The 26,593-nt window shown below is 39.2% G+C and overlaps 1 protein-coding gene across 1 annotated transcript in view; it reads right to left on the reverse strand.

Moving 5' to 3' along the window:
• Positions 1 to 18,622: 18,622 nt before the first annotated feature.
• The window catches only part of pcsk1 (proprotein convertase subtilisin/kexin type 1), a 74,696-nt gene continuing 66,725 nt past the window's right edge, over positions 18,623 to 26,593 (reverse strand). The window contains exons 12-14 of the mRNA XM_060841398.1: positions 25,423 to 25,556; positions 20,575 to 20,736; positions 18,623 to 19,000 (exon numbers count right to left, since the gene is read on the reverse strand). Coding sequence (XP_060697381.1) covers positions 18,623 to 19,000; positions 20,575 to 20,736; positions 25,423 to 25,556 — 674 coding nt within the window. The remainder of the gene's footprint in view (positions 19,001 to 20,574; positions 20,737 to 25,422; positions 25,557 to 26,593) is intronic.

Raw genomic sequence — 26,593 nt, forward strand, 5'->3', positions numbered from 1 at the left:
GGCAGAGGGACCCTCTCCAAATAAGACAAAAGGAAATGGGTCAAGGAAAACAACTCTGTCTCTCATGACTTCTGTATCTTCTTGTTCAGAGATGTATAATACAACTCGGGAGTAGGTAGACCCTGAACAATGGTTGCCTGGCTCAGAAGTAAGGACACTACCACTGTACCACAGGAGTCCCTCAGGAATGCTGGAATTTAATCCAGTCAAAAGGAATCAGAATAACAGAAACTCAGCCAAACAAAGCAAATCAATTCTTCAATTATTGATGTCAACGCCAACAGCAGCTTCAAATTTAATGGCTATAAAATTCAACTATAATTCTTCACAATCAATTCAGAGACTGATCATATAACTTTTTTTTACTTTTAGCTTTTTGGACTCACCTCTTATTTCTAATCTGTGGGTATGTGTGTTGCATTCGTATTTCTTCTTCTGTGTAGTAATTAATGAACTCACTTTTTATTAATTAGGGAAAGCCTGACTAAAATTTAAAACATGCTCATTTGGGTTTTGGAGAAGGTTGTCTATAAGGAAAGGACATTTTAAAAAAATAATCTTGTTGCAACAAACCAAGGGTGTTAGGAGAACCAGTTTATCCATCCTCATCCCAGAAGCTCAATGATTGCAGTAGCCTGTCTGGAACTACATTCAACTTGAGAAACCTCACCTAAGATCTGATCATAATGCATGCCTGGTCTGTCCTAATGTACCAGCATGCCATTTCATTTCTATTAAATAGAAACTCTTAGCCAGGAACATCCATGCTCTAACCATGCCCATTTTAAAAATTGAATGGAGGCTCAGCCACAGTGTGCCTTGTGGAAACTATGTGAAAGATTAGAATTCCCATCATAGAATCACAACCTTGTTACAGCACAGGGGCTCACCAGTCCACTATGTCTGCTTTGGCCTACTGTGGGAGTAATTTACCGAGTGCTATTTTCCTGTTGCTCTGCTCCTAACCAAAATTATCACCCTTCCATGTACTTCTCATTTTCATGATAGAATTTCCCTGAAAGAGTGACAAGGTCATTTCACTTATTGCAACATTGTCATTGCTGACTAGAAGTTGCTTCCTGTAGTAAACATTTTCATATCCTGGTGACTCAGAAGTTCATTTAAGTACCTGCTCTATCAAAACATATCTATTTAACAATATCAATTTTTTAATTGAAATAACTAGTCATCTCTTTGATCTTAATCTGAATTTCAAACATGAACTTCTATCAGCATCATTTCCCAGAGATTAAGATATCAAAGAATTGTACATTTTCAGATTATTTTATTAAACAAACTGCCAGGTTACTGAAATAGCAAACATTAATTTTTGTTACTATTTGAAAGACAAAAGCCGAAATGCTTTGATTACATGACTGTACAAATGAACATTAAGGTGACAAGTCATTTTAATTACTGCTATTGTAAAGACCACAGCTTATTAAAAATATTCACTATTAATTTTCCACTTGAGTTCTTATTTCTTCACATTCCAACTGTACACATTAAATGGTTATTTCCTGTGTTATTGTATTATTCAGCTTCTAATTTGTTTTTTCCATTCTAATTCACTAGCATGTTTGAGAATGTGTGCAACAACTGTTCCCTTTCTGTGTACTGAAGTCTAATGAGAGCAAGATAAGTAAACTGTTTTTATATTCTCTCTCTGGGAGGAGGGAGGGAGAGCCAGCATTCATTACTAATTCCCAGTTACCCTAATTATCGCAATTTAATTCTAGACAGTAATTTGCTAGGTCACCTCACACAGTTAAGTGTAAACTAACTTGGTGTGGGACTGGAGTCACATATGGGCCAGACCAAGCAAGGTTGACAGATCTCCTTCCCAAAAGGAACAATGAACTGTTGTGGTTCTCTTTGCCGAGCTGGGAATTTGTGTTGCAGACATTTCGTCCCCTGTCTAGGTGACATCCTCAGTGCTTGGGAGTTCCTCCAGCATCTATAGTGATTTGTACCTGCTGCTTCCGGTTGTCAGTTCTTGCTGTCCGCTGCAGTGGCCGGTATATTGGGTCCAGGTCGATGTGCTTATTGATTGAATCTGTGGATGAGTGCCATGCCTCTAGGAATTCCCTGGCTGTTCTCTGTTTGGCTTGTCCTATAATAGTAGTGTTGTCCCAGTCGAACTGATGTTGCTTGTCATCTGAGTGTGTGGCTACTAACGATAGCTGGTCATGTCGTTTTGTGGCTAGTTGGTGTTCATGGATGCGGATTGTTAGCTGTCTTCCTGTTTGTCCTATGTAGTGTTTTGTGCAGTCCTTGCATGGATGAACACCAACTAGCCACAAAACGACATGACCAGCTTTCCTTAGTAGCCACACACTCAGATGACAAGCAACATGAGTTTGACTGGGACAACACTACTATTATAGGACAAGCCAAACAGAGAACAGCCGGGGAATTCCTAGAGGCATGGCACTCATCCACAGATTCAATCAATAAGCACATCGACCTGGACCCAATAAACCGGCCACTGTAATGGACAGCTGGTACTGATAACTGGAAGCGGCAGATACAAACCACTATAAATGCCGGAGGAAACATCACAGAATCACTTCACAGGAGGCTCCCAAGCACTGAGGATGTCACCTAGACAGGGAACGAAATGTCTGCAACACAAATTCCCAGCTCAGTGAACAGAACTACAACAACGAGCACCCAAGCTACAAATCTTCTCACAAACTTGGAACAATGAACTGTTTAAGTTTTTTTCAACTTTGTTTTCTGATATCTGCTCTGAGCGTGCCTTTACTGTTGCTTCACTCTGACATAAATCAATTGTTTCCACACAATCTCTATTCAGTGTTTTGTGACTTCTGTTGTATGTAAAAATCTGACAAAATTTTAATTCTGCCACACACAAACTGCCCTGAATTAAGTCCCATTCATCAGTTGCATTTATTTGTGCAAACATCCTGCAGATCATTTACAGATTTCAAGTTAGTTTCTGAGTATTTAAGTCCCTCCATGACTTTAAAAATTCCCTGCCCTGGAAACTGCCTCCAATGTTATAATTCCTTTCTCCTCTCACCCTAAATATAAGCCCCCCAGTCCTGGACTCTCCCACTCCAGGGAAAAGACTTTGTCTATTTACCCTATCCATGCCCTTGATGATTTTATAAACCTCTATAAAGGTCAGCCCCAGCAAATCACCAGTCCCTTCCACCTTCCGGCCACTCTAAGGGAGCCTGTTCCTACATCTCTCCTGGCTCTGTCTGCCCCAATCCCTTTCCTGCTCTCAGTCTGCCCTGACACCTTCTAGCCACCTCTAAAACAGCCTGTCCTGTTCTCCAGACCGTCCCCCCCACCCCACCCCTAGTTACCAGGATGGCCTAACCACCTTCCAGCTTCCCTAACTGCCCTTCTCCACCTTCCGGCCACCTCTAGGACAGCCTGCCCCAGTACCTTTAGGGGTGACAGCGCTGAGCCTGGCCTACCTGCCTTCCAGCTCTTGGTATGCCCCTACATACCATTTGGCTCTCGCCCACCCCAGCCTGAGGACTGCCCTGACAGACATCTGGGCCAGTGTAGAACAGCCAGTCCCTCTCCCTGGCACAATGGTGCACAGGGCAGCCCACAAGCCTTCTGGATCTCAGCCTGCTCCTATGGGACTTTTGGCTCTTGGCTGCTCTGACAGACCTTCTGGTCACTCCTAGGACAGTCCATCCCAATTACCCCTTCTTGGAATGATAGCACTCAGAGCAGCCTACCCACCTTTTGGCTCTCTGGGCAACCTACCCACCTTCTGGTTCTCAGAATGGCAGCCTTTAAGATGACCTATGAGCCTCCCAGATCACAGCAAGGCCTGCCAGACCCAGGGACACACAAGCCAGAATGGGTGATAAATCCAACCACCAACAAGGCAGAGTCCTTTCTGGTAGAGTCCATTATCACAAATAATTCTCTCCAGGATGCAGAGCCCAGACCAGTGTTCAAAGTGCATTGTCAGAAAGTGTCCATTCCAGTATACAGAGTCCATTGCCAAAAACAGAGTACACAACCAAAGGCAGAGTCTACTCCTGAAGGCACACCTCAAAGCACACATAGGCATTCAGTCTCCTTTGAGGCCAATCACAGGAACACAATACATTGTAAAGGTATAGTTAACTCCTAGGGGTTTGGTCCACTCTAGGGATGCAGCAAGTGTTCACCTCCTAATGCATACAGGTGTTCAGTCTTCATAGAGGCCTAGTCTACCCACAGAGGGCCAGGCCTACCCACACAGGAATAATTCATCTGGCAAGGTGCACTTTCTCATAGGAGTTCAGTCCAAACACAAAAAAGTGAAAACACGTAAAAAAACAAGTGCAAGGGCTAAGCCCTACCACAGAATCAGCATAGTCCTTTTCTCAAAGTAAAAGAAAAGAATACCACACAGGTTTATAACCAGCTAGTGAAACAACAGTTCCCTAATGAGAACTGCTAAGATCAGCCAGTTTTTAATAAAACAAGGAATACTAGTTAACAAACTGCCTTTCTGGGTTGAGTTTTCCCCCACAAACAAGCAGAAACCAACAGCAGTACACGCTGGCTGTAGCCAGCCAGCTCAGAGTCAATCCCCTAAACTGAGGAGATTCTAAACCTCTTGTTAATTTTGTTTTATTTAACCTATTTTCTTTTCTTTATCAACCTGCTATGGAGCAAGTGAAGCTTCTCAGTCCAACAGTAGAGAACTACCTCTGCACTTCAACAGCCACTAATCCTCTGTTAATATTGGTCAGCCAGTTGATTAACTTCAACTAATCAGGAGCTTGTGATCAACAAGATCCACTTTGATCCATTCACTACACAATCATTCTCTTTACATATTACATTTACCAGGTTCATGAAATTTCCAAAATATGAGTTGAAGTTATACCCAAATCCAGGTCATTCATATATATCAGAAAGAAGTGGTCCCATTATAGACACCTACAACAAATCTTTATTATTCCTCACAGTGAAAAATGGCCACTCTGTTTTTCTCCCTAGGTAATGTTGAACATCTGTCATTCATTTAATTCCATTGATTTATTTCTTTAATAAATCTTTTTGAGGTACTTAAACACATTTTAATTCTTATACCAGCATTAACTGTACTACCCTCATTGATTAACTAATGGAGAGAGTCAGAGAACTTCGATAAGTTAGTCAAAAATGATCTGCCTTTAACAATTCCATATTAGCTTTCATTTATTAGTCTCAACTGTTTGAAGTGCCAAATAACATTGCTTTGAATTATTGAATTTAAGAATTACTCTATCACTGACATTAGGTCAACTTGCTAGTATTTTCTTGTTTGATCCATCCCTTCTTTTTCTTCCTAAGGTAGGTTGCATCATTAGCCAAGGTGCAGACATTCAGAGAAATTAGAGGGTTTTCAAAGCTGATAGCTTTCAACAACTCTTAAAACATTTTCTGTATCCCAGACTTTCAAGTTTAAAAGAATCAAGCCTACCACCACATAATGCATTAGCATCATGTTGACAGAATATGAATAAATCTGATGCATACCCTGCACAGTTATTTCCTCAGCCATTATATATTGTTAAGCAGTTACAGAGCAGATCTCAGTAATTGATATGAGTCACCTGAGTCCAATGTGCGTCAAAGTTACTGACACGAAGCACAGTTATTATCAGCCCCTATATATGTACTAATTCCTTTATGCCTTCAAGGCTGTTGTAAATTTTCGAATCAATCTGTTCAAAGATTTTATCATACAACTCTGGGGCAGGTGGTACTTGAGCTGAAGTCCAGAGGTAAGGACATTACCACCATGCCACAAGATCTCCTTAAAACGTTAGTACATTCGTCTGGAGCAGGTGGGATTTGAACCTGGGCCTTCTAGCTCAGAGATAAGGACATTATCACTACATCACAGGAGCCCTCAAGGCTCCTGTATTTCTAAAGTAGAAACATCATTCAGTACATGGAGAACAGATTTGCAATTTAAAAATAAGACCCAACTGAAAGAATAGACACTTTGTGAATAATAACCTTTAGATAATGAACTAAAAGACAATCATGTTTCCTAATAATTTAAATTAGCAGTAAGACATGTGTTTGGAAATATGAATCAGTGGACTATTATAAACTTTAGTCTCTGTTTATAATTGATGTTTTGGGATTTGAGCTATTGCCACTAATTAAGGTAAAACTCTGGAAGTGCTTAGTAAGTCTGATGACTTCTGCAGAGAGAGAGAGAGAGAGAAAAACAATGTGAAAGTTTTAAGTTGAATACAGCTCTTCTGTAGATAAAGGACTGTGAGATTAACTTTTTTACTCTCTCTATAGATCCTTGCAGATCTGGGAAGTATTTCTTGCACGTTTTTATTTGAGTTTCAGCATCCACAGGAATTTAGTTTTATTTCTAACCCCCCACACTACCACCGAACAGCAGTAATGCTTATTTTTCCCAGCACCCATGTCACGTGTGCACAGGTGTAGGACACTGAAAAAATGAGTGCAGGAAACTTTATTCATATTCCACCACCAGAAAGAAAGGAAATGTTAATTTAATTTTACTCAATTCACTGATTGACATCTCTGTCATCATTTCTGAGGATTAGCTGTGCACCAACATTCATGACACGTCCACTGTCTCTCACAACTACTTTGACTAAATCTCCTCACTACACACCCCTGTGCAACACCAGGCTACACAATAACTCCAAAGAGTAGCACACCCAGACCCATTCCCCCCTTCTCTATATTTACCCCAATTAATGCACTTAACACTCTCAATAACCGCTCACATGGCAATCAGACTGCATGGGCTCCCAGCAAATGGTCTTATCAGCAAGTCAAAGGGGAGTAATCTTTAATGGAGTCAATTCAGCAGCTTGTCTGATTTCAATCTGGGGGTTAGTCATAGCTTTCGAATCCTTGCTGATTTTTTCATTATTTTTAATGTTTCTTCTTTTGTTCATTTTGCTTTGGATTGGGAATTGAGTGGAGGATAGCCTGTGGACTTTTTGAAACAGTTTGTGGTAAAAGGGCAGCATGGTGGCTCAGTGGTTAGCACTGCTGCCTCACAGCGCCAGAGACCCAGGTTAGATTCCCACCTCGGGTGACCGACTGGGTGGAGTTTGCACGTTCTCCCCCATGTCTGTGTGGGTTTCTCCAGATACCGTGGTTTCCTCCCACAATCCAAAGATGTGTAGATTAGATGAATTGGCTGTGCTAAATTGCCTGTAGTGTTAAGTGCATTAGTCAGGGGTAACTATAGAGTTGGGGAATGGGTCTGGGTGTGCTACCCTTTGGAGGGTTGGTGTGGATTCGTTGGGCCAAAGGGCCTGTTTCCATACTGTAGGGAAATCTAATTAAAAGGAAACCGACAGACCAAACAAGATTTGTTTGTGACTCGGTCTGGAGGCTAATTGAAGACTGATCCTTTATTAAAGTGATATTATTGCTGGGCTGTTAATATCTGGGAATTAGTTCTAGCAAGTCTGGGAGAGACATCATGTTCAGATGGCAGATGTTAGAATGGCAATTTGAAAAGGACAGTCAGTCGCTTGGAGCAGAACCAATGTTGGAGCTGTTTTTGCTCCGTGTTTTCTGGAACATAGCTGCTGACAACACAGCATGAAAATTTGAGAGCTATCTCACTTACCTCCCCCACCAAACTTTGGAAGCCAAAAGATAGAAAGCTGAGTTAGAAGCTTGACTTCTGTAATGGAGTGTACTGAGAAGGAGACCTTGCTCTGCAGTTCCAGAAACACAACCAAGGAGTCCATATCTGTGTTCGTGAAACAGCACATAGTGAAGAACTGGCCAATTTAGTTATTTTCTTTTATTTATCCCTTAACTGAGTTTGTTTCTTTGTCTGTCTTTTGGGTGAATGGGGGTTGAAAGCATAGTCATTAATCAGATTACCTAGTTATTTAATTTTTTTTCTGTGCTAATGTCATTGGGTACTTAATAAATTGTTATGTCTTGTGTTTGAGATACAAATCCAGTACCTGGAATTATTTATTTATAAAGTATGGTATTGGTGTTTCATAAGTATGATTAGAAACCATTGGAGTGTTCATCCTTTTTCCACTAGATTCTTGAATTTTGTAACAAAGACAGAAATTGCTGGAAAAACTCAGCAGGTTTGGCAGCGACTGTGGAGTGAAATCAGAGGTAGTGTTTTGGGTTGAGTGACCTTCCATGAATTTTGATACATATTAAGGAAAGACAGCAAATCAGAATTGAATACAATTTCCCTATACAGTATTAGCAACTCTTTTGTTCTTAGTAAGCACCCAATCAACACACTATATAACAGCTTGACTAGAATCTAGATACTACCCGTACATAGCAAACTTGCCAAGTTCATGCCAACTAATCTATTCTTTTGAGAACCAAAGTCAAAATCTTCTGTTTCTTTATCTAGAATTGTCACTGTTGATGTCTCAATATGTCTTCATTAATTTGTTCTCCCAGTCCTCCAGACTGTTTGGTGTCATGCCTCCCTTGCATAAGATCCCTCAGTTCTGAGTCCATTTATCCAAAGGTTGTATGAGACATCTGTTTCCATTGTTAGCATTAGACAATTGTTTTATTCAGCAGTCTAAATTTCCCCTTTTACAGCAAATTGATTCAATGCCTTCATGAAGTTAGCACAATTTTCCATCATGGCTGTTGAACTTCGACTGATAACTATGTCGCCGCAGTTTTCCATTAGATTACAGGGAGGGTGGCATTTTTCAATGGCTTACGCTACTGTGTTGTGGATAAAGATGTAGAGAGACTGATTTGGTTTGGTACCTGTCTTTGTGTCACAACAGTAGTTAATCAGGCACTCAGTCCTCCCGGATTCCAGGGATCTGTGTCCTTACTGTCTGGTAACAGATCCACAGTCAAGTGCAAGTGTGCCACACTCATAAGTAGGTTAGTTGGGGTTACTTTGCATATCAGTTGAGGGGTGGGCAATGAATAACTGGAGGAATCGCGTATCATGGCACTGGAAGGAAAAGCAGTTTTTGATAAGGCTACCACAGTGAGTGAGTAGGTGGTGTGGGGGGAAAGAAAAGTTAATAGTTTGGGGAAAAGTTATTAAGTGCATATCTTATATGCCACAGTGAGAGTTGTCATCCATGAGATGTGCCAGCCTCCATAACCTCCCATGACATATCTCCAACGATACTGAAAGCTCATACATTTTACTGCTGTGCCTTGGATTGCATCAGCTACTATTGTTATGATGCTGCAGTAAGGACATGACACTGGAGGGTCATATAATCAGCCCATTGTCTGAATCAGGCTGCATCTGAGCTCTTCACTTGCTGTCATGGGGTCAGTCACTCTGGGGCAACCTGGATGGTCACAGGTTCCCCATATTGTTTTGCCTCATCTTATTGTGCATTTCCCCCTTAGCCAGAGATACCAGGCTCATATTATTACTGCCTGGACATGCTAATAAATGCAGTTACAAGGCAACAAGCTGGCCTCAATTGTCAGTGGGCCTCAGTCCAGTAAAGTGGGACATCCTTCACGTAGGGGTTTACAACACTATGTCAGTGGCAGTCTCTGATACCAATCCATGCCATGTTCAGTGGTCAGAGTAGGATCCTTTCCGCATAAGGGGTGTCAGGTCAAATATGGTTCAGCTCATTACTCCTCTTGACACTTTCTGCTTCATTGCGGGCTATTTTCCTTCTGGAATGAGAAAGCCATCAATTATACAAGATGTTGTGCAACTGGGGAGGTTTTCTGACCGAACAGTTAGGTAGCAGAGAGGGCACACAGCATTAAATAACTGCAGAGGCCAAGATCCCGTCACCAAGTCCCCCTTTATTTACTTGTGCACAAATACACTGCCTGTGGCCAGCCAGGTCGTAGTCAATTGCCTGAACTGAGTAGATTTTAATTTCCTGCTTTTTTTTTTATTAACCAGTACAAAATTACAAACAGTTAGTTAATATGAACAGATGTATACAAGAAACAGGGCGAAAGTGAGCACTGCAGATGTAGGAGATTAGAGTCAAGAGTGAAAAGCACAGGTCAGGCAGTATCCAAGGAGCTGGAAAATCGACTTTTGGGCAAAAGCCTTTCATTAGGAAAACCTGATTTCCCGTTTAAAAGTAACAGTAATTTACAGGGGAAAGGGGCAGCAAGGCCAGACCCCTAACCCCACCATACAATCAGTTTTCAGGTAAATGAGGACAAATTTCAAATCCCACTTTCAGTAAATCACAAAAGTAACAGTAACAAATACGTACAAGACAGTCCAAACAAATAAGAAGCAATGCAGACCCCACACCCTCCCCATCCCAAGCAAACCACCGGTCCCTCCCACCTTCCAGCCACTCTAAGGCAGCCCACCCCATGCTCCTCCTGGCTTTCGGTCCGCACCATGCCCTTGGTCCACCCTGACACACCTTCTGGCCACCTCAAAGACAGCCTGTCCTGTTTCCCCACCCCCCCGAATAACAGCAATCAGTACAGCCTACCTACCTTCCTGCTTCCCTAACCACCAGTCACACCTTCCAGCGACCTCTAGGACAGCCTGCTCCAATACCTGCTAGGATGGTCAGCACTTAGGATGGCCTCCTGCCTTCCAGTTCTTAGTCTGTCTCTGCCTACCATCCGGCTCTTGTTCACCCTGAAACACCATCCGAACTGTGGACTGCCCTGAAATACTTTCCAGTCACCTCTCAGACAGCCCATCCTGTTTTCCCACCCCTCTCCCCATCCCCCAGGAACAGCGATCAGGATGGCCTACGCACCTTCCGGCCACCTCTTGGACAGCTCGCCCCGGTACCTGCCCGAGGTGACAGCACTGAGGACGGCCAACCCACCTTCTGGCTCTGTCTGCCCCTAAGTAACATCTGGCTCTTGCATACCCCGACGTGCCAGACAGCCTGTGGACTGCCCTGACATACCTTGTGGCCACCTCGACGACAGCCTGTCCCCTTCTCTGGGATGACAGCGTGCAGGGCAGCCCATAAGCCTTCAGGATCTCAGCCTACCCCTACATACCTTCTCGTACTCAGCCATTGACACCTTCCAACCACCTCCAAGACAGTCCATCCCAATTACCCCTTTTCGGGACAACATCAGCCAGAACATCCTACCACCTTCCAGCTTCCAGCTTTCAGGGTGACCAGCATCAGGGTAGCCTACCCACCTTCTGGCTTTCAGGATAGCCTATCCACCCTCCAGCTCTCAGGACAACCTATGAGCTTTCCAGTGAAGACTGCCAGACCCAGGCACACACAAGACAGTGCAGGTGATAAACCCAACAAGCAACAAGACAGTCAATTACCAACAAACAGAGTCCTTTCTGATACAGAGTCCATTACCATAAACAATTCTTTTCAAAATGCAGAGTCCATTTTCAGGAACATTGAGTCCACTCCAATATGCAGTATGCATTGTCAGACAGAGTCCACAACCAAAGGCAGAGTCCACTCCTGAAGGCAGCGTATACACACACACGTGTTCAGTCTCTATAGAGACCTGGTTTATCCACAAAGAACCAGGCCCACTCACAGGAGCAAAGTATATTGTGAAGGTGCAGTTAACTCACAGGGGTTTGGTACACTCCTGAAGGCAGAGTCTATTCCCAAACTCTAGGACACAGCAAATGCACATCTCCCAGCACGCACAGAGACGTTCAGTCTTTACAGAGGCTGAGTCCACCAACAAAGGCCAGACCTACCCACAGGAACAGCTCATCTGGAAAAACGTATTTTTCCACAAGGGCTCAGTCAAAACACCAAAAAAGTGAAAACATAATCAAATAAAAAGACAAAAACACAAAAACAAAATGCAAGGGCTAAGCCCTGCCACAAAATCAACATTGTCATTTCCTCAAAGTAAAAGCGAAAAAAGTAACGCAGGCTGTAACCTGCCATTGAAATAATGGTTCCCTAATGAGAACTGAATTGCACATTTTAAATATCAGTCAGTTTAGAACTCAGTCTTCAATAAAAAAAAAGGAATGCTAGTTACCAAACTGCCTGAATGTATAAACCAGCCAGTTCAAGAATCAGGTTTCAGCCTTAAGTGGTGTGCAACTGGGCTTTAAGTATGATGCCAGTGGTATGGATGTTGCAGTGCTGTCGGAGTGATAATTACCTCTGCCTCTCTGGCTAGGTGCTTGTATGAGAAAAGCACTGACAAACTTGGGTGCACAATAAACCAGGTGAAGAGCAGAAGATTGCATGGGAGAAGTTGCTCCAATGCCATGGTGGACCAGTGCCATGAATCTCACATGACAGAATATCTTTACTGAAAATGGAAATATTTCATTGTTTGTTATTGCTTCACAGATGCTGCCAGAACAGCTGAGCATTTCCATCATGTAGGTTGTATTCTCTAGCTCAGTTGGCTGGATGGCTGGTATGTAATGTGGAATAATACAAACAGTGTTGGTGCAATTTCCGCATTGGCTGAAATTATCATGAAGGCCACTCCTCCTCAATCTCTCCCCTTACTGGTGGCATGGTGATCCTGAGGTTAAACCATTACCAGTCCCCTCTCTCTAATGAGAAAGCAGAGTTCTAGTCTGGTGACTGCACCTTTTTTAATCAACTTAGTTTATGATTTATGTAATAACCTCATCCATATGTATTTACATTAATGTCAATGCAAGATTACAAGAAATCGTCAAATAAAATATCTGCTTCTAGTTTATTAACCATTAATAAAATGTAGTCTATATGGATATTTAAGTGGGCAATATTTATACTGAATTAATGTGTACATTAGTTTGTGAATAGATTTCCAGAATCATTTTCTAAAATTTGTATCAAAACCAGAAAGTGCTAGACAAACTAAGCAGTAGAGAGGGACATAGTTAACATTTTGAGTCCAATATGACTCCTCTTCTGAACTCAAATTGAAATGTAACTCCTGTATTTCTCCCTCTGCAGATGCTGTCAGTTATGCTTATTTTCTCCGGCATTTTCTGCATTTGTTTCAGATTTTCAGCAACTGCAGCACTTTTTTTCTGAAATGTGTATGTGTCCAGAATAAAAGAAATCACTAGCAATGTAACCAAGGAACAATCATGCAGCAAAAGGTCAAGTACAGTAATATATTGGAGTCCATTCTTACCAATGCTTTGTTTGCCACTTCTCAAATTCATCTTATACATTTTAATTTTTCATCTGCTATTGCCATTCTTTATTTTAAATTTTCACCTAGCATCACTTTTTAGAGGCACATTTCATGCACAGTTGGATTTTTATTATTTTCATCACTTCACATCCTACACTAACAACATCAAAAAGTTTTGAAATGGGTTATTTAAAGATAGTCACAAGACCACATAAAATTCATATCAAAACCACACAATTACAAGAAATGATTGCATGTAGACTGTACTCTTAAAACAGCACCAGTGCCTTTAAAATAGAGTTCCATTGTCAGCACTTGGGCATTCTGAGTGATGCCTGCATGTTTCCCTGTTCAGTTCTTTCACATGTCGCTTTCAGATGTAAGCACTGTTAATCAACACCACAAAATGCTAGGATGCCATTTTACTTTGTAATAGTTCATGTAGTTTTTGCTTGATTCCTTTTATAAAAGATGTCAAATTCATATGAAACTTCCCAATTCCATTTAATATATTTTAATATATTCCAGTTAAAGCAAAATTGATAAAAGGAGTCTCCACTGTACTACAGAGGGGAACAGTGCCTCAGCATATTCTGTGATAAAGTTTCTCAAAATAAATTAAACAAATGCAGTTTTTTTTTCTCCAAGAAGGTGTTTAAAAATGTTGTTAATTGAATGGGAGAAATGCTAGCAAGGCCATCCCTAACTATAGGTCACACCAACCTTCTGAAGGCAAAGCAGGGATGTGCATTAAATGCTGGTTTTTGCCCAGAATGTTTACACTTCAGAAAAGATTGTTTTTAAAAATCACATCTAATTTAAAAAAAAACTCAGGAAAACACTACAAACCTCAGCAAAGGATTAGTAAAACTATGGTTGTGTTATTGGCATATTTACAATTGTAAAGGTTCCTGACCTCCAGTATGTTAGCAAATCTGATGCCAGGAATGAGCCAATAAACAAAAAAAGGAATTGTATTGTTTGATTGAAGTTGTAAAAATTGATTGTGTTTGCACAATAGATTGCCTCTTTGAACATAATTGTAAATTCTGGGAAAATATGTCAGAGGGCAGTAATAAGATATGAGATAATAAATTTGGTAGATTTTGTTTAGCTAAGACTATGAATATAGGTGTTCAAAAATACTTTTTTGTGATTCTTACTGTTTTTATAAATTACTACAAAACAATTCAGTTGAATAAGTAGAGAACAAATAGTGAATAATGGGATGTAGGTTTATTCAATGAATAAGAAAGATATAGTCTACAAGAGACTTCCTTAATTCTTACCATCACATTTTCTCAGAACTCATATCAGAAAATATTTCTTCACATAAAAGGTCACAGAAATCTGAAACTGTCTCCACAGAAATCTGATGAATTTAGATCAATTTCAAATTTCAAAACTGAGATGGAGTGATTTTTCTTATGTCAGGGAACTAAGGGTAGTTAGGCAAAGTTGTTAGATTTGTTATGATAATGATTTAATTGAAAGGTAGAACAAGTCAATATAGCCCACTCCTGTTCCTATATGTTCTGTCAATGCCTTGAATACAAACCAGTTTTAAATTTAATTTCAAAAAACCTAACTCATAGTATGTAGAAACAGTTACTTTCTGAGCTATCCTCATCAATGATTTGTAGTATAACATATCACAGTAATTATCAAGATGTTATTTTGTAATAAATAATAATTTTTAAGTTGGAATCACAAACTGGATCGCTTACCTTTACGTGTTGGATGATTTTTTGATTACAAATTCCCAGAGCTGGGAAATATTTTTATGCAGAAGTTAACAAATTATAGTTCATCTAAATTCTAAAAATTCATTAAGACTTCTATATAGCTACATGAAGTATCATAGAGTCATCGAGTCAGAGATGGACAGTATGGAAACAGACCCTTCAGTCCAACTTGTCTATGCCTAAATTAGTCTATTCCCATTTGTCAGAATTTGGCCCATATCTCTCCAAACCCTTCCTATTCCTATATCCATCTAGATGCTTTTTAAATGTTTTAATTGTACCAGTCTGCACCTCTTCCTCTGGCAGCTTTTTCCATACACACACCATCCTCTGTGTGAAAATGTTGCCCCTTAGGTCCCTTTTAAACCTTCCCCTCTCACCTTAGACCTATGCCCTACTCTTGGGGAAAGACCTTGACCCTATCTATGCCCCTCACGATTTTATAAACTTCTGTAAGGTCACCCCTCAGGATCCAACACACCAGGGAAAACAGTGCCAGACTATTTAGCCTCTCCTTAAAGCTTAAATCCTCCAACCCTGGCAACATCCATGTAAATCTGTGCTGTCCAACAGAATTATATTTTGTTATATTTGTATTATAAATGATAATTTGCATTTTATAACAAAATTGCTGGTATTAAAAAGAAGTATATCCCTTTCTCCACTGAACTTGATTTTCACTCCTCACAGTAACATTGTGAAATCAACCACTGTCTGTCTGGGATTGACAGCATTCCTATTCGACTAATGTTCATGACCAGGCCTCAGAAACATGCTACATGACAACCTTCCAACTCCAGCAAATGAGAAATTGGCAGGAAGTATTGCCAAGCCATTAGATTCTATCAGAAAGAGATCACCACTGAGGGCCTGCATGAATTATCCCAGGGACATGATGTTATTCCAGAATGGAAATTCCTGCCAAAAGCAGTGAAAGTTCAAGGTCTCTCACAAAGGAGCATTTTTCTTTTAGCTAACAAGCAAGGGAAGTCAATTCTTTATTCACTACTATTCTCCGACATATAATCTTATCTTGTCAAAAGATGGGTAAAGAATAAATAGATCAATATGTTTTTTACATACATCTGTCTGATCTTTTTATGTGCTTGTGAACATTTTTTTTCATAGATTCATAGAATCTTTACAGTTCTTGCAAGAAATTTATTTTAGCAAATATGTACACATATTGCTTTCACTGACTATAGTCTGTCATGCTGTGGAGCATACCATCAACTGACCCACAACTTTCATTTTTTAAACTCTGTTTTCCTTCTGCAAGAAGGACATGCCCTGAGATGTGGTCTAAATATCCTTAATCATCTAGGCTGCTAAATAAGTTACCTGAACACCATCTGCTGTCAGCTACTAACGTACTGTGCTGGTTGATAAATTCGCTGTTCTGCTGGAAATTTTTAGTCAACATTTTATGTCAAAACTATTTCAAGTAGCCATCTGTACCAATAGTAACCTTCCATCATTTTATCTCCTGGCTTGGTAAAGTGTTAAGGATGGTGCATATCTAATGTTTTAATTTTATCATGGAAATAAAAGGAATTTGGGTCCAGCAAGAAACTTTGAGAAATTTAGAAACTGATTGAAGACATAAATATTTCTAGACTGACAAAATCTGACATTTGCAAAGATGCTCTAGTGGTTTGGTTGGGTTTCTTTTTATTTCTCTATGAAGTTATACTTATTGTAAACCTTCTTCTGGAAAACCAGCAAAATCACTTCTCACTTAGTATCTTGAATTTCATCTCCTATTTCATGGACCAGTCAAATGTGATATCCAGGTTATTCAATTAAGACAATACAAAATGAATCATATGCTTATTAAGGCAATGGCTGTTGGTGCTGAATTTTGAAACAAATTCCATATTTGGTCTCCAGAGTCAGTAATCGAAAATTTACTGATCAGCACTGTAGCAACGTAAATAGGCATGATTTGGAGTCGGTGGTGTTGGTCTGGGGTGTACAAAGTTAAAAGTCACACAACACCAGGTTATAGCCTAACAGGTATATTTGGCAGCAGTAACTTTTGGAGCACTGCTCCTTCATCAATTGGTTATCGGTATACTCCACAACCACCTGTTGAAGGAACAGTGCTCCGAAAGCTACTGCTTCCAAATATACCTGTTGGACTATAACCTGGTGTTGCGTGATTTTTAACAACGTAAATAGGAATTAACTTTAGATCCAAGATGTGTCTGAATCTCAACCTCACTGCAGTGAAGCATTTCAATTGTAATTACAATGTTTTGACAGCTTTGTGTTAGCTAACTTGCTTAATATCAATTACTGCTACAGAGTATGGAGGATGGTATTAGTTCCTTAAACAGTACTTGGAGACTGACAATTCATTTTACGTAGGACCTTCCAACAGAAAAGAGAGAGGAGAAAGAAAATGATTTTCCCGTCAGTTTAGATTTTGACTCCAAGTTCCAGATGTGTGAAGGTACTGTGCCAACTGGTTGATCAATCCAATTGTAGTTTTAACAACAGAAACACTTGCTTTGTTAGCAGACAATTGTACATTGGCACATAAAAATGAATTCTGTTGAATGTGTAAATGACTTTCACCTCAAACGAGTTAGAATATTCATGAATGTTAAAATATCACTTCTTAATCAATGATATTTGGTGCTATCTAGCTCGTATTTGTACTGATTCCAATTTTTCCTTGAATTATAATGTAGTTTCTACTCATGCCCAAAGTTGGTTTGTGGCCTACATCAAATGGAATGGTAACATTCATTAGATTAGATTAGATTACTTACAGTGTGGAAACAGGCCCTTTGGCCCAACAAGTCCACACCGACCCGCCAAAGCGCAACCCACCCATATCCCTACATTTACCCCTTTACCTAACACTAGAGGCGATTTAGCATGGCCAATTCACCTGAACTGCACATCTTTGTGACTGTGGGAGTAAACTGGAGCACTCAGTAAACTCACTCAGACTCGGGGAGAATGTGCAAACTCCACACAGTCAGTCGCCTGAGTCGGGAATTGAACCCAGGTCTCTGACGCTGTGAGACAGCAGTGCTAACCACTGTGCCACCGTGCCACCAGTCAAACTGTGAATCTTTCTTAAATTTACATCCATTATCTAATTTTGGAAAATTGGAAGATTTTATCTCCGTTGAGACTGAATACTTCATGATTAAGACACACCTTTCTTGTTTGGTGAACAGCTGAATTGAAATTCATTCTAACAGCAGATCACTAGATCAAAACAGTAAATTACTCAGGGACTTGGCCATTTGGTTGGAATTCAGTGGTGCAAACAACAAAAATCATGGCCAAGACAAATGACAGTTGCTTTTATGATAAAGTATTTTGTGTAAAAATTATATTAAATTGTTATGCTTTCCACATCATCAAACAATTAATCATGTAAGCAACAATTTTGTGAAACTAGGGCTAAATAATCTCTCCACTCATTAGCAAAATAAATCCTTTGTTAACAAAAGATCTATGATAATTACTATAAAGTATTAATGATTTGTTTATAAACAATTAACAGATAGGTTGGATTCTGTTGGACTATATTTTACTGGTATCATGCTTCAGATCTTTGGATGTGGTCTTAATATTTGTTTCAGGTCCACAGCCTGCATTTTTGTACCATGAAACAACATAATCACACAATACTTGATGGATATTATGAAAATTATAGACCATCTATAAATAAATAATGAAAATATAGTTTAAATGTTTTGTCAAGATTATTTCTTGTCAAATTCATTTACTTCTTTACACAGAATCACAGATATACCAAGACAATACTCTACTTAACACAAAACCTGCCCACAACCAAATAATTATTGGCTCTCTGCCAGTATCTCTAATAAAGCTTGAAGCAATCTATCATCTCTATGCGTAATAGATTTGGTATCATAAAGCTGGTCACGGTATTCATTTAATTCACTGTCCTCCAAGTCTTTCAAATAGGCCTGTTTGTTTAATTTTCCAGTGGCTTGATAGAAGTTCTGACTAGGTAATTTCATATCATCATGGGACCTACTGCGATGGAAAAATTGCAGAGCTCTATTATCTTGATTTTGTTGGTCGTATGGCTTTTGAGCAGAAGTAGCGTGTAAGGCCGCTTCTTCTTTAGTGTCTTCTATGTTTACATTTTCTTTGCTGGTGTTCCCCTTTCTGTATGGATTTCTAGGATCAATGTCCCTGAAAATGTCATCCTGCAACAGCAAAATGGAGAATGCTAAATACTGCAACTACTTACTTCAAACTTATTCAATCGACATAAGCATTTATTCAGTAGATTCAAATAAATTTGCATTAATACATTTTTCAAATAGCATTATAAGATTTTTAATATTCCTCTGAACAGGCAAGTACAACTTCTCTTTAGCAGCTCCTTAATATTGTGCAAGAGTGCCACCTAATTAATAGATTCAAATACTGGTAGGAGTCCTAGTAATTGAGAGCTAAACTGAGATATAACAACTAGCTACCATTTACATAAGGCAATAATTATAAATTGTTCAATGGAAAATCATGGGTAATGCATATACAAATTATTGGTATGAATTCAAGGTGGGGTTATGTGTCACAAAAAAAAATTCCTTCAAAAAAAACCACTAAAAAATATTTCACAAACCTGTTGCAAATATACGGTATCCAATCATAGAGTAATTGTAATGACTTTGTGCTAATGCATGATACAAGGTTCTGACGGAATGAGCAGCAATCATTAATTCTTAATTAAAGTAGCAGAGTCAAATGGTTTAGGTGCACTTAGACCATATAAATTTCCACGGGGTCCTCCAACTTTTTTGCAATAAAAGCACTAGAGAGATAGTGGATGTACTAATTTTACATGAATCCTTAGACTGTAGAAAAAGTCCCAGGGGATTAGAAAACTGCCAATGTACCTCCTTAGTTCCAAAAAGGAATGAGACAAAAAACATGCAGGGCAATTAATGTAATATCTGTCATTAGGAAAATGCTACAGTCTGGTGTAAAGGGTGTAATAGAAAACCTTAGCAATACATAATAAAATCGAGCAGAGTCAACATTGAAAAGGAAATGATGACTGACAAATTGAATAGAATTCTTTGAGGAATGGAAACAGTTAACATTCTTAAAGGGCTTGACAGAGGAGATACTGATAGGTAGCTTCCCTTGTTGGAAAATCTTAAGAAACGGGGGCATGATCTGAGAGTAAGGGACTGCCATTTAAGACAGAGATGAAGAGGAATCTTTCCTCTTAGAAGGTAGCCAATCTGTGGACTTCTGTACTACAGAGGGCTGTTGAAGCTAGGTCACTAAGTCTACTCGAGGCTAAATAGTGGAATCAAGGTTTAGGGAAATAATGCAGGAAAGTGGAGGTAAAGATTATTATATCAGCATAGAGCAGACTTGATTGGTTGAATGGTCTATTGCTGTTCTTATGCCTTATGGTTTTCTGGGATTCTACGTAGTTAGAAGATGAAATGAACTCCTTGTTAGAAATGGTGGGACTTAAATGCTCAATGATCAGCTTTTCGATAATGCTACTAAAATATCCAGAGAACCATGGAATTCTATGATACAGAAGAAGGCCATTGGGGGCTGCTGGTCCTTTGAAAAAGCTCCCTTCCTGATATTCCTAGTCCATAACATTACAGCAGTTAAGTTGTTATAATGTTAATGGGTCATATTTAGATGTCAGAACTTGCTGTACAAAAATCATTCTCTGCAATTGTTTTATTCAAGATTTAAAAAGTACTTCATTAGAAAGCTAATCTCATTCTCACAGTATACCACTTACCTCTATGAGTTCATCCGTGGTTTCTACACCTCTCCTGTCATTCTGAACAGCATTATAAGGAGTGTATACTCTTGGCTTCTGCATGTGCTCTGGTTTGGTGGAGGTACCATGTAAAATTAATTTCCAGTCAATGATTTCACCTTTGTTTTCCATTCTTCCAGACTAGACAGATCAATATGCATGGTTTCAAAAAGAAAATTGCATTTTAACAGTATTAATAAAAATATTCTCACATCCATCTATTCATGAAACGTAAAATTCTACAATCCATATACAGAAATCACCGATAGACATGCAAATCAAAGGATACAGATCTTGTTGAAGTAAAATAGTTTATTTGCTCTTGTGGTTCAATCAATATGATTCAAATAATTGATGTAAATTTTTCCTTCAACTTCATGTTTATTACCTGATCATACACACCTGGACACTGCAGAAAATTTCAGGAAAGATTTAACTATTAAACATACACACAATACAACAGGGGCCACATTTATGTTTGGAATGAGGATCTTTTTATTGCTATAAATTGTTACTTTGTTAAAGATGCAGTATGAAAGCAAGTTATTGCTGTTCTTTCTCATGGTGAAGTTTGAAAAATTGCCAAAACTTACCACAATTTGACTCAGTCAAAGTGTGTGGTGCTGGAAAAGCACAGCCGGTCAGGCAGCATCGGAGGAGCAGGAGAGTCGATGTTTAGGGGATAAGCTCTTCATCAGCCCTTCCTGATGAAGAGCTTATACCCAAAACATTGATTCTCCTGCTCCTCTGAGGCTGACCAGCTGTGCTTTTCCACCACCACACTCTTCGACTCTGATCTCTAGAATGTGCAGTCCTCACTTCCTCCTACATGATTTGACTAACACAAACATCGTCAACCTTACAAAATATCACTTCACAAAATTGATGTTGCAGTGTACAACTATAAGACTGTTGATTTATTCCACTCACACCCAGATTTCAGCCATGATGCAAAGTCTCTACATTGTGATGAAAAGTGTTGTAAGTCCTATTCCTGAATGATTCATTTCCAATTTTTAAGGAGTGGGTTTGACCTGGTCCAGGCTTCAAACACCTGCAGTTCATATAAATAACTGCTCATTTAAATGATCAGCTCTCTCCATTTATATCTCATTTTGACATCTCTGCTACCTGGAAACAAAATTATGCAGAGATGACGTAGTCAGAGCTGGTTAAGGAACTCTCAAACTGTCCAAGAACTTCCAAATTATTAAATAAATCAAACCTTCAAAGGACTCTCAAACTCTGATTGCCAAGGGATTAACCATTAGCTTGATGACTTCTATTACTGGACTAATGCCACTTAACTGATTTCACAAGGATATATTATCACAGTGGGGTAACTTTTGTTTTAGTTTGATTGACAGCTACAAGTTGTTTTAGACTCTAAGGTGTTTTGAAGGTATAAAAATGTACTGTACCTTTAAGAGAATGAAGGACTTGGCAAGTACACTGAGCGCTAGAGAATTTACAAAGTAACATTTGATTCAGAATAAACAGCACTTGCTGAGTTGCAATGAGACAAAAACACAAATTCAAATTTGGCCAATCAATTTAAATTATACCCAAAAAAAAACAAATTCCAATCCAGTTTGAATTGAGTGTATTGACAACCTTAAAGGCCAGTGACACAATCGGATGTTTTGTGGGTATAAGACCGGGGGAAAATTGAATAGCTGAGAGGAGAACTACCAAGCCTAACATGTACCAGACTGGTTGAAAAAAACATTTCTCTTAAAAGTACCTTTTTGATCAGTTACTTGTGGCGCAGAAACTTCTATCAAGGAGAAAAGAAGATTCTCTAGCCTGGTTTTGAGATAAGTGTTATTTTATAAATCTTAATGGGAGCTTTATCAGACTAGTATTAAAGAAGGAAAGGTAGAAGATAGATTAGAAAAAGAAATTATAAATAGTGGTTAGTTAATTATTCTCTGTTATACTTTAAGAAATAAAATTGTTAATTTTTACTTTACATAGTTCTTGGCCACTTGAATTTTTATAGATTACTTCCTGAACTTTCTGTTCCTCCACATGAATTCTTTATCTTTGGAAGTGAGTGCTTGAACTCCACCAGTAGAATAATCTTTCATAGATTAAATCTCTCATTTGAACATATTGAAACCATTTTACACTAGAGAGGAAGAACTGGAGAAACAGTGTTTCGCTGCCCCTCAGAGTGAGGAATCAAATCCAGCTGATCTGGATTTTGATGTGCTTCAAAATAGATTTTAAAAAATGAAGAAATCCTTGAGGAGTGGGATAGGTTAGTAAGCTATCGGTCTAAGGAGCATTGAACACAGTTGAAAGATTTGTTACTACAGTATAAGGACATATGTAAGAATTAGATGGGGAGGACCAATGCTATTGCACATGAAGCAGACGTGGGGAATACTGCTCCGATATAAAAACACCCCTTTCGGCTTAATCCTTTCGAAGCCAGACAGGTCCAGATGGAGGTGGAGGCCATGCTCGACAAGAACGTCATCGAATCAAGCCAAAGCAAGTGGAGTTCACCAATCATCTTTGTTCCCAAACCGGACTGGACTCAACGATTCTACGTGGATTATCGGAAGGTCAACGTTGTTATGAAATCGGATTCATATCCAATTCCTAGACTGGAGGACTGTATCAAGAAACTCGAGCAAGCCAGTCACATCACCAAGTTGGATCTAATACGTGGTTACTCGCAGATACCTTTATCAGAGTCGGCGAAAGACATTTCTGAGTTTGTAACCTCAAATGGACTATATCGGTTTAAAGTGATGCCCTTTGGAATGAAGAATGCACCTGCCACATTCCAAAGACTCATGAGTAGAGTTGTGGCTGGGTTAACAAACTGGGCAGTCTATTTGGATGATGTATGATCTTTACTAAGTCCTGGAAAGATCACATAGTACAATTGGCAGAGCTCTTTGAATGACTACGAGAAGCAAAACTGTTGATAAACTTAAATAAAATGGAATTCGCAAAAGCAGAGGTGATATTCTTGGGACAGAAAATTGGTCATTGGAAGGTTGACCCCAAGGAATGCAAAGACAAAGGCTCTCGAGTAACCTCAATGACTAACCTCTAAGAAAGAGGTGCTTCGATTCTTAGGACTCAGTGGACTCTATTGGAAGTTTGTTCCAAACTTTAGCAGTGGAGTAGCACATATCCAAGGATAGTAGCTTCTATTACTTTGACTTGCCTGGCTTACCTCCCAAGGAGCCCCATCACCCCAAATCGAAAAGCTAACTTGCTTTGCCAGTTTTCCTGTGTTTGATCTGTGGACCTCGGAGATGTCCCATCTCTGAGCTCCCAAGAAATGAAAATCAGGGCATCAGTTGCACATTCTCCCTGTGGAGTTTGGGTATCTGTGTAATACTTTGTACAGAGAACAGTCATTTCCCCATAGAGAGTACAGAAAATTAACTTTGCTATTGTACATTTGCTCTTACATATCTCCTACAAACTATATATATAAGCTAAGTGAAATAAACTGTAGGACAAGGAAATGGAACTGCAATCAGCAAGGGCTATAGGCATGTTGCTGACAATTTGTTATGGAACACTGCAGTCAGAAAATGTTAATGAAATAAGAATGACAAATAAATTGGGTTTCATTCATGTAATACGAATTTATAAATACTTAACACCCATTTGGAATTGTAAATGAAATATAGTACAGCCTTTTTATTCGGGATGAATTCCCATGTTGCTGTTTCACTCACTTGCTGTAATTTAAAATGAAAGGCTGCAAGAACCCCAAAAGAATTGGTCAAGACAATAAATACTCACCGGGCAGCAATATTCATAACTCAAGAACAATTAATTACATAAATAAATAGAGACAGTGAAGTTTAAATGGTCATTTTGAGATAATATTATAAGCTTTGATAACAATAACAAGACCAAATTACAGGAATTTCATTATTGCTTATGGTTGGATTACATATTTTACCTTAAAGAACAATTTTCTGACTTTTCTATCCTCATTGGGAACCTTATCCTTTAACAATACAGACTGAAAATTCAGGTCCATATATGATTCTCAAGCTAGTTTAAAAAATACAAATGCAGTGTACGCTGAACACTCTTAAATATACTTTCAGAGATTAAGCTTTCTTGTTCAGATTGTGAAATTAGGAAATTACTTCTTCGTTACAGTGGCTAGCATTGCTACCTCACAGTTCCAAAGACCCAGGTTCAATTCCCACCTCAGGCAACTCTCTGTGTGGAATTTGCACATTCTCCCCGTGTCTGCATGGGTGTCCTCCAGGTACTCCAGTTTCCTCCCACAGTCCAAAACTGTGCAGGTTATGTAAATTAGCCATGTTAAATTGCCCGTAGTGGTAGATGTAGGGGAATGGGTCTGGGTGGGTTGCTCTTCAGCGGGTCGATGTGGACTTGTTGGGCCGAAGGGCCTGTTTCCACACTAAGTCATCTAGTCTTATCTGTTATTTAGTATAATATATTGATCTTAGGATTTCTTACCATTTGATACTATATCCTGAAAAATATCATACACCTCTATGACACAATTACTGTAAGATTATCAAAAAATCATTTACAATAGAATACAATGAAATTTCCAGTGTATTCATCATTTAAAGAATCATTCAAATGAGATGTCTTGTATTGTCTATCTATCTGTTGCTGATTTTACTCAACTTAAAGAAGCACCATATCATAAGTGATCTTATGATATATCTGCAATTATAGGTAAAGTACTTGTACGTTTTAAACATTATTTATTCACTTCTAATCCCTCTGATTACTATTATCAAAATCTGTGGATATGTTCAGTGTTCTACAATATAAGTCACAGCAACAATTAGCAACACTTACCACATCAGTAATCCTTAAGAGCCATGTACCCACTGGATCCTCTCCCCAGGTATGCACTGACATAAAGGCCCAGTTCTTAAAACCATTTGGTGACGAGTCCCTTTCACGCTCCGCTAAGAGCACAGTGTTGGTTCCTGTGGTCAACAAAACAGGGTACTGTTACGGACTCTCTGGGCTGAAGTTTTGGGTCCTGCCAAATTGGGAACCGAGGCAGCTGAGTTACAAATTCATGAAACTGATCAGTATCTTGTTTCCCAAATAAATTTGCAGCATAGCCATTTTGGCAATGTGCTTTAGGGCTTGGCAAAGCCACACAGGAATCTCAGCTCCATGTTTCTCTTTCCCTGCCTTATCAAGAATCTATCCAGCTCCACTTCAAATTTTCTACTTCCAGCCCCTTTTCAGGAAGAGATTTCACCTTCTCTGTCTTAAATGGGCAACTGCTTCTTTTGAAATAGTGATACTGACTTTTAGAGTCTCTATAAAGAAACAACATCCTTTCCACAGCTAACTTTGTCAAGACCACTTGGGATCCTTCACGTTTCACTCAAGTTCCCTCTGAGTCTTCTAAATTCTTTGTAACCCTTGACTGTTCAACCGTTCCTCAAAGGACAGCCCACTCATTCCAATTATGAGTACAGTAGACCTCCTCTGGTCACCAACAATTGTTCATATTTCCTTAAATAAGGAGACCAATAATGTACAGAGCACACCAGATATGGTCTCACTTGTGTCCGGTATAACTAAAATATAATTTCCAGTATTTTAATGTGTATGTAAAGATTGTGACTATTAATTTGTGTGCTTTCTTTAAAATAAATTATGGTCTGAAATAAGAATGACTTGTTTTAAACCAAACATTTTTAAGGATTGCTGCATGTTTGAAAAGAGCTGAGAAGCTCTGTACACAGATGGGTGGCAATATGAAGTTGATTGATTCTTAGACCAGTGACCAGTTGTTAATGACAAAAGCCTTTTGCCTCCAGTAACCATGTGATTGATTCTTAATTAACTAAACAACGTATGGTTGGGAACAAGAGAGAGAAGAGTGATTTGATCTCCATCAGCACAAAAGCTGTTCTCTGCTGTCCAAGCCCATTTTAAACTTGAAGGAAACCAGTTAATCTCTCTTTCAGCAATTGGTGTGAGTGGTGACTTTGAACTATTAAGA

Source organism: Hemiscyllium ocellatum, chromosome 2 (genome assembly GCF_020745735.1).
Source record: "Hemiscyllium ocellatum isolate sHemOce1 chromosome 2, sHemOce1.pat.X.cur, whole genome shotgun sequence".
In the NCBI taxonomy this organism is placed as follows: domain Eukaryota; kingdom Metazoa; phylum Chordata; class Chondrichthyes; order Orectolobiformes; family Hemiscylliidae; genus Hemiscyllium; species Hemiscyllium ocellatum.